This window comes from Nuphar pumila, chromosome 11 (genome assembly GCF_984573655.1).
Source record: "Nuphar pumila chromosome 11, dmNupPumi1.hap1.1, whole genome shotgun sequence".
Lineage (NCBI taxonomy): Eukaryota > Viridiplantae > Streptophyta > Magnoliopsida > Nymphaeales > Nymphaeaceae > Nuphar > Nuphar pumila.
This window is the reverse complement of record NC_143259.1, coordinates 8756552-8766211: the sequence shown is the minus strand read 5'-3', so window position 1 is coordinate 8766211 and position 9660 is coordinate 8756552. Positions and strand designations below refer to the sequence as shown.

Sequence of the window (9660 nt, the reverse complement as noted above, 5' to 3'; positions counted from 1 at the left end):
AAGCTCGGCTTTGAAATGAGAACTAGCTGCTTTACCCATATGTGTAACAATGCAGGGCCTGGACATATTATGTTTGTCTAACCTAGGGAAAAGTTGGAAGTTTACCATGAGTGCTAACATATGGAAAGGTTGGAAGTTTCCCATGTGTGCCAACCTATGGAAAGTTGAAAGTTTCCCATGGATGCCAAACTTTAGCATTTAAGGGCATAAAAATGTCGATGCTGTTAAGGAAATATTGCAATAATTGATATGGAAAAGTACTTGATGGTGGCTATACCAAACAAGTAGACTATTTTACATTAAAGTTTTCTGACAAACTTGTATTTGTCTCTGCTGACGGATTGTGAACTGAGTTCGACTTTTCCCTTTTGTTTTCTGAGCTTTCAGGATTTGACCAATTATAGAAGCATTGGTAAGCTGTTTCCATTTCCTCTACAGATGTTTATAAGAAAATCACGAATTATTGACCGCATGGTGTGTGCGTGTGCATGCGTGTGTAATAGAAAAAAAAACATCAGAGTTGTGGGAAATGGCACTGACACGTGACTCCAAACGCCAATAATTAATGGCTTCAGTTAGTTAGTTAACCGTCAAGGAGGGCTTTCTGAAAAATCTCATGTTAAACACATCAAAAACTGCGTTTTTAAGTATGGTATTTACTAGCCCTTAATTTGCTAACAGTAACAGATTGTTAAGTCATTACAGCTTCAATGTGTCATACTTGCCTCTGGAAAACTTGGTGACCAGGCTGTTAAGTTAAAGAAAAAAAATTAAAAAGGAAAAAAAATACAGATTTGTTTTGTAATGAAAAAATCCTCTAAGCAATCACCACAAACGTCACGCAGAACAATTTAAACAAGGGATTCAACAGGTTTGTATTTATGCAGGAGAAATTCAATAGTCCAACTTCTTTGAGATGGGGGATTCTGCAACTTTCTCTTCCACAAATGAGAGAAGTTTCTTTTCATGTCCGAATGGTGGACAAGAAAACAAAAAAAAAAAACTTCCAATATTATATGTTTTTGGGATGACAATCTGAATGACAAAGCCAACCAAGATCACAAAAACTGAGTCCAACTCAGGACGGTGTTTACAGGATATCTGGAACTGATCATTTATGCAGATGTGCCTGAGACAGAATGCCCCATAACACAGTTTTAGAACTAAACTTACGCTTCCAATTTTCATGAAGAGTTGTAGAGTTATAAATTATGTACAATTGAGAATACAAATGATTAGCACGACAGCATCTCTAGAGCGAAAGGTGCTTCTAGACTGGAGACGACAGAAAGAGCTTGGTAAACCATCATGACTGTTCATCATCAGTGCTTGAGCGTGTATATCGTCGACGCCTCCTTGGTATCGAGAAACCATCACCAGCCAAATTCCAGACATCTTCATCCTCATCCAACCCTAGCAGCCTCTCACCCCATGGATAATGGTGACCGGAGGTCCCTCCTGAAGATCGCCGATGTCTTCTCCATGACCTCGAAAAACCTCTTGGTTCATCGACACCACCAATCGGTCCAAGCGTATGGAACAAAAACAACGTAGTCCACCATGGCCCTGACTCGATGCCTTCCTCAGCTGTACCTTCGCGATCAGACAGTTGCCCATTGTCATTATCAAACACATAGTCCCCAAGCACAATAGCGCCAGGCATGGCTGACCTGATGGCACTTACAATGTCACCATACTCCTGTTGATGCTCGAGGTGGTGCCAAGCACGCTGCCTTGATGGGTCGACATCAGCTGGTCGGGTAGATGGATGAACTCTCCTTGCATGCCTCCGCAGTTCATGATAATTGCCAATAAAAGAACATGATTCCCGGGAACAGGCCCTTGGCTTTAGGTCAAGATATTCCCTCGCTTCTTTGATGATCTTCCAACCATGCACAGTACCTCTGCAAAGTGGGCACTTTAGTTGACCATGCATATCATTATCAGTGATGTCCCTCACTGTTTCATGATCAGCTTCTGCTAATCCATCTGGAACTCCACCATTACTAGTGCTATTACCGTGTAAATTTCCATCTTGCAATATTTCTTGATGCATCAAGGATAGGTTCCCTCTCATCCTTGCACTATCAAAAAGTTGCTCAGTATGATGGTCATCATGAGGCCTCTGGTGACGCCTTTCACCTTCTGCATTATTTGAGCTACTAGAGTCAGCTCTTAGTTTTTTAAAACGGTCAAGGCAGTTGGAATGTCTGTAACTCGAATCACACATGTAAGACCGGCAGCCCTTGTCAAAGGAGCTGCACAGGAGAAGAACGGCATTGTGTGGATGGTCCATACAGATTGGGCATGAAGCATCATCCCACTCCTTGTGCAGAGCACAGAGTTCTGCATTAGCCAGTTTGCTTGCTTCAATATCAGACATCCCAGCTGTGCTGTACTAAGCCAGTAACAACATCAGATTATAGGAAGAGAAATGATTTCAGTAGAAAACAACAGAATCTGATCTCAAAAGCGAATATTGAGTTGGGAGGACCAAAGAATGTCATAGTTCAACATGGTACAGTCTAAATGGCATTAGGTGGAGCACGGGTGCAAAGTTGCTTGCTAGGACTTGGGCAGCATGAAAATCAAGCAATAGTAAATGACAGACATTAAAGGAAACAAAACTTTACTGGTTAAACAGATTGAGGACAGTACGTCTAATTATGCTAGATTTGAAGACTATAACAACACAGACATGGCAACCAACTACTGATCTCAGATAGGATGCGTTTTTGCAACTCCATTAATTTGAAAATCCCCCAAAGTCAACTTCATTTATTCCATGCAGTAAACTGAATTATAAGAAAAACACTGAATAAATGGCAGCCACACAACTAATATGCAAAACTCGCTGTCAAACTAAGAGGAGAATTTCAAGGTTTGCTTTGGATAATGTAAAAGACATCCATCTCTACAACCCTTCCAGCTCCAAATTCTACACAAAAGTGAATCGTGGTAGTCTGCAGCATTCTATGTCCAACCAAATATTTCAAAATTGAAAAGGAAGCCTTCAAATTGGCACAATGACTACATGTATGCAGAGGACACGAGGAGCAAAAGCTTCAAGAAAATGGCTGGAAAACAGGCCTAGAGATAGCATAAAAGTGCCAATAAATATATACCTTCAGGATTTCCTTTTTTCTTTTTCAGCACTCCAAAATACGAGAGTACTATTCTCAGTATCCAATCATTTCTAGTTAAAGGTAATCAGATGCACCTCCAACCAACCGCAAGTATAGTGAAATCACAAACAAGAAAGGAGAGTGAATTGCCCTTGTGCCAAATGATCTAGGAAATAACACATAGGAAAGATGCTATTAATAGAGCCAAGAATGCCCAAAATGCCCATCTAACACCTAGGTATGATATCCAACAATTCATAAGCCATTTAAATAGGGTTACCTAATACCTGTAGAGCTTTCAACAAACCCTCCCATACATAGATTGAAAGATTACCAAAATAAACTCATCAAAAACAATATCCAAATCTTCAATCATGCAAGGAAAACCTAAAGCAAACCTAGGTCCACCACAAGATTGAGGAAACAACAGCATAAGGAGGGTAAAAGAGGATCCAAGCTACTAGTCTTCAATTATGGAAAGGAAAACCTAAAGCAAATCTAGGCCCACTACAAGATTGGAAAAAGCATCAGCATAAGGAGGGTAAAAGATTATCTAAGCTACCAGAAGGAAGCTGTTTTTCAGCCATGAGTTCCATCTTCACCATTTGCTTCTGTGAAAGTTGGAAATAAGTTGAAAACACATTCTAATAACCTTCAACATGGATATTGAGAGGATTGGGCATGAAGTATAAGGGGAGTGTTGTGCAACAACTGAAGCAAAACCGATAGAAATGATAAATTTCTAAAATTCAGGACCACCACAATAGCAGCAATGAAATTAATCATTCAGACTGAGATGATTGTGTAATGATTATTTAGGATGCATAACCACCTCAAGATCCAGCAACATCATTATTCAGTTGCCAAATAGCAGAGACAACCTAGGAGTTGGATAAACATAGCATTTTAAGTAATCATATTACTGAAATCATCTCCCATAATAACAGAATGCCATGTAATCACCATATTATTTTTAACAAGATTGGCAATGCACCTTTAACAATTGGAATATAACAGACATCAGACATTTTCAATGGGAAGAGATGTCATTAACTAAAATTAATCAAAGGCAAGAAATTTTATGCAAGAAATGCTTGCTTCTCCCAAAATAATATGCATTGATTAAATAAATGTATCACACAACCAGCTATCCCTTTTATCTCTCAGAAAGAAAACCCATATGAGGGATAGGTTTCAAACTGAAAGTTTCCAACCTATTCCAACATACCACAGTCCTCATTGCCAAAATCGTGCAGCATACCATTTCAAAAGTACTATATGCACAAGAGTAGAATGGAGCATCCTTACAGTATAAATATACACCAAAAGTGTTGTAAAGAGCACCATCCATGGCCTAATGTAAATAAAGAATGAATAATCCTTGGTTAACCAACATGCATAAAACAACCGACATATTGAGCATCCACCTTATGCGGACCATTATCTTGTCATTTATATTTCATCTCTGTTCTTTTCTGGATAGCAAGCTGTGGAATATCCCAGAACAGAAACGAGCATCTCCCATTATTCACACTTACCACCAAGATTGAGTTAATCACAATAATATCATCATTGTTTTCCTTAATGTTTATCAGAAACTGAAAAAATCAAGAAATTTTCATTTTTTCAACATAATTTGTTTTCCTAATCATGCTGAAATTTTCTCAAGCAAAATGCCTCCTCCCTAGGTTGTTTCTCGCCAATAAGTTTCTGAAATCAGCATTCATGCATACATCATCATTGTCCAACAAGCCTTAGCAAGAGGTACACTTGCACAAACACTGAAGCAAGTGAAAAGATGACAATATGGTCCAAATAAGACCAGTCAGACTAATTGTCTTTTCAACATTGCAGAACTGACACTTGTAGTCTCAGAGAGGCATGCAATTTCGATACTCATATACTTCCAGATGTAATGATGCAATCAATACCAAAATGACACAATAAACATTAAGACGACCACTTTTTTAATTTGTATCTACCATGTTCAAGGGTGTCGGTTGTTATTATGCTTTGAGATCTAGAATTCTGTGCATCAAACATGAGACTAATGATCATCAAAAGTCAAAATTCCACCATTCCATGGAGATAAATAGATACTTTGTTATCTGATTTGTGACAGGATGTAGTTTTGCACTGCCATTATTTCTAATTAAAATTTGGAATCATTCTCCTGGTACATCTACATTTATCAGGATGCACTTGTTCTGCTATTTTATTTCTTTATTTATTTTTTAATGCAATTCTGTCAAACTTCTTTGTTGGCATATGTCACTTAAATATTGCATAGCCATATCCTGTCATTCAATGTTCATAGCTTGAAATCTTGAATAAGCTTCTACTGTTTGAAGGGAGGATTTACAGCAATCTTCAATGATTGTCTCTCTTGAAAGCATCAATGATCAGTTTCTTTCTGCTGCTGCTTAGTGGAAATTTGTTTAATAGCACTCTAAAAAAGTCATGGATCTTCTGAGCACAGGTTCGTCATATCCAGGACAAAAATTAAATGATTTGTGGGACATAGAGCCACTAAACATCACTAACCGATTCACAACTCATAGTTGCAGGTATTTTTTTCTTAATATGAACCAGTAAGTGTGCTTATCACTAAAAAACATGCTTTGCATCGAACTATTTCAAAGAAAAAGACCTGACCTTTTTTAAAGTAAAGTTTCAGTGCAATATGAGCTGCCAATTATCTCTTTAAAGACCTTTCTGAACATAAAAAAAATGTTATAGTGAATACAATATTGAAGACGTTCATGCCATATACTAATGCTATTTAGTAAATAACATGCCATACATTAATAAGCAAACTAGATACTGATGATACCATTATACTTCTATGAGCCACATATGAAAAAAGATCATACAATTACGTAACACATTTATCTTTCATAGAAAAGGGATGCAGCTTAGGGGACCAAGAAGAGGGGAAAACTAAACAGACACAAATAAATTCATATGAATCAGATAGACCAGTTTGGCCTAGGGATGGCAGTGGACCAGGGGAAAGTGGGGGCCCGCCCCGCCCCGCCTCGCCCTGTTTGGACCGGGGATGAAGGGTATGAAACGGGGATGGAGGCGGGGACGAAGGTTAAAATCCATCCCCGTCCGGGGATGGACGTGCACTTTTCCCCGCCCCGCCCCGTCCCCGCCACGATCCCCGCCCCGACCACTTTTCCCCGCAATATCCCCGCCCCGTCCCGCCTCATCCCCGTTTGAACCAGGGATGGAGGACATGAAACGGGGATGAAGGCGGGGGTGGAGGATAAAATCCATCCCCGCCAGGGATGGACGCGGGGGTGGAGGATAAAATCTTGAGGCGGGGATGGAGACCTTGTCCCCCGCCCCGCCCCGCCCCACTGCCATCCCTAGTTTGGCCACAAATTTTAACAGCCAATCCATAGGAGCAAATCAATGAGTTTTTTACAACATAGCCAACAAACATTATTTAATGCCCTGAACCAGCTTATGCTTCAGATGACAAATTAAAAGTAGACTAGACGAGCATATAAAGTACAAGGCAAACAGACAGAAGACGCTGAACCCAATAGACCACCAAAACTGAAAAGCTGTCAATACTCACCCACAACAGGATTCTTGAACTTTACTCGCTTACTTATACTTGAAATTGTTAAATCAGCAATTCAGAACTTCTTCTATAAGTACAAAAAGCCAGTTGATCTTGATTTGTTTTGATATTCAAAAGCTTATCCAAACCCTGATATAATGCTGAAAGCTTCCAACACTTTACACAAATATTCCAGTGTCCTACAGAAATTGAGGCAAGAATATTCTGGCACTAAAATTTAATGCTTAGTCACGCCCCCACAGCAAAAATAGGTAAATTGTCCTCAATCCTGCAGTGGGACACTGGAATAAAGATGATGGTCATTGATAAATCGTCCAAACATAAAAGCACCAGAACACAATCAGCATCATTCATCAGCACCCACTATACACAAATACATAAACAAATAAACAAAACGACCAATAACTGATACAGGGTGCCGTGAAAATCCCACCGAATACCGGGTAACAAAGTAGAAGGGAAACAGACAAAACCATAAAAAGCAAGCAGCAAGTATGTGAACAGATGAAGGGATGATAAAAGGAGATGATATTAGCATCCTAAAAATGTTGGCCACAACAGACAGCAAAGTCAACATATATATCAGAAAATAATTCTCCAGGAGGAAGAACGCATATGAGTACAAGAACCAGCCTACATCTCAAAAAATTTAAGCCAGATGGGTTTAACGATGAACTTGTTTCTCAACCACCAAATTTCTGATCCAAGATTCTCCTGATAGCGCCAAGAATTAACTAGATGAGAAAATTAAGCGAAAAAATGAAAGGCAGGACCCAGATGCAGTCAGATCCAACAACAGACTGACACCATACATGAACAGATACACTTACAGAATTGGCTAAGACAAGCCTAGAAAGAAAAAAAATCTTTCTCCATCCCAATGCTCTAACAAACGAATTTCGTGGATTTGAAGAAAGCACCAAAAGGATATACAAGAGAAATTAAACATCAATCAAGTATAGATTCGATTAGAGTCAACAGCCTCCTATACCAGACGATCAAAAAATACACAGAATCAAACAAGACAACAAATTGGTATCCAAGAACGCATAAAACCCATTAAACAAACAAATCAAGATCCAACCTTTCCCACCAACTCAGTCAATTCCAAACCAAAGTAAAATTAATTTAGATCTCTTAACCATCCCAGAAACTGAATACCCACAATTTCCTATACAAAATCAATCCATCCTAATCGTAAGGAATAGGAAAACAATAACTCTGAGCCGATCGAATTGCCCAACCGATCGAATTAATCATGCACCCCTCATTTCAAAAAAAAAAAAAAAGAGGAAAAGCGACATTTATTTCAAAACAAAAATATTCAACAAAATACCCATTATCAAACCCCCAATTTCAATTCTTTAGCCAACTAATGAGGAGGTCAAAAAGGCAATTGGAGTATCCCACAATTTCATCAAAACCCCATCAATTTTAGCGAGGAAAATCACAAGTCGCATAGAAAAATCCCCCAAAAAACATGGTTTGAAAAAGTGGGTGCACGAGAAAATAAATCCATAGAGAAATTAGAAGGGAAAAAAAGTGGGATATTACAATCGATCGAAGGGCGCTATTGCGAGAGAGTTCCACAGGAGAAAATCCTCATCTTTCTCTTCCTTCCCTTTCTGAACAGAAATGAATCCTTTTCTTCTCAGGGGAAAGGGAAGAAAAGGTCCTGAGAAGAAAAGGGGACAAACAAGCAATCTAGGATGTTTGAATCAGGAAGCAACGGCGAAATTTATAGAAGAAAAATAGGAGAACGGAAGGGAAACCCAATTTACTCTCTCTCTCTCTCTCTCTCTCTCTCTGTTGCTTACGGTTTCTGCAAATTTGGTTTTATTTCAATCATGATTAAATACTCTTAATTAGAATTTAATTAACAAAAATGCCCCTCTTAGAATGGATAGAGTATAGGTCAACTTGGCTTGAAATCCGTGTCTCTTTCATTAATGAAAAAATAAAATTGCTTTGACAAACTTTTTTACTATTTTTAGCAATATCATTGTTATATCATAGAAAAAGGCATTTTATTTAAAATTTAGTAAAGTGATGAAACTAGTATATCATTTACTTTAGCAACTAAGTGTGGACATGTTAAAATATGTTTATGTATATTTTGCATGAATACAACTCAACATTTCAAAACTTTTCAAATTGTTACATTATGCAAAAGAAATTATGATCAAATAATATTTAAATATTTTAAAATAATACAACCACAGAAAAATACCTACAACAATTTTGAAAACTCAATTTTGGTAGGTGTTAAAAACATTTCATACATGTTCATGAAAACTTTAAAGCTCAATATTCTTTGAAGTTAAAAAAAAAATAATGAAAGAATAAAATTAAAACAAATTATTTTGAGATTAAAATACATTTTTAGAAACTTTTAAAAATCAAAATTATTTGAAGTACCAATATTTTCAAAAATTATTTGTGATAATTCATTAATGAAAATAATTTGTTTTTCCATTCACGATGCTTTCAAAAAATATCTTTGAACTTTTACAGAAAAAAATACTTTTTTCAAATTGTGTAAAAAGAAGTCACTTAAACCAACTCTTTTCAACGAATCTTTTAATTTAATAAAAAAAGTTGTTCTTTTTTAAATTTCATGAAGTAAAAGTCATTGCCAACATTAATTTAAGCCTTGTATATGCAATAATGATTTAAGCAAATGTGTGTAAATAAGTTAGAATTTATTTACGAATAAAAAAACTTTACGTAAATTTTTTATGACTACAACTCAAACATTTCAAAACATTTAAAATTCTTACATTATGCAAAATGAAACCATGACAAAATAACATTCAAGTATTTCATAATAATGCAACCACATAAGTACTACAATAAATTTGAAAACTCAATTATGGCTGATGTTTAAAACATTTCATATATGTTTAGGAAAACTTTAAATGCTCTGCCAATATTTTTTGG

General features: G+C 37.1%; 1 protein-coding gene across 3 annotated transcripts; it reads right to left on the bottom strand.

Annotated features, from left to right (window-relative positions):
- Positions 1–1089: 1089 nt before the first annotated feature.
- On the bottom strand, positions 1090–8436 carry LOC149821856 (uncharacterized). Of its 3 annotated transcripts, XM_089981001.1 has the most exons (3): positions 8275–8436; positions 6715–7001; positions 1090–2393 (listed from the first exon to the last, which is right to left on the bottom strand). In XM_089981001.1, the coding sequence occupies exon 3, from the start codon at positions 2381–2383 to the stop codon at positions 1307–1309; it is 1077 nt and encodes a 358-aa protein (XP_089837127.1). In that variant the 5' UTR covers positions 2384–2393; positions 6715–7001; positions 8275–8436; the 3' UTR covers positions 1090–1306. The 3 variants fall into 3 exon arrangements, with proteins under 3 accessions (XP_089837127.1, XP_089837126.1, XP_089837128.1); XM_089981000.1 differs by having other exon boundaries at positions 6715–8436; XM_089981002.1 differs by lacking the exons at positions 6715–7001; positions 8275–8436 and adding an exon at positions 5781–6123.
- Between the last annotated feature and the right edge of the window lie 1224 nt (positions 8437–9660).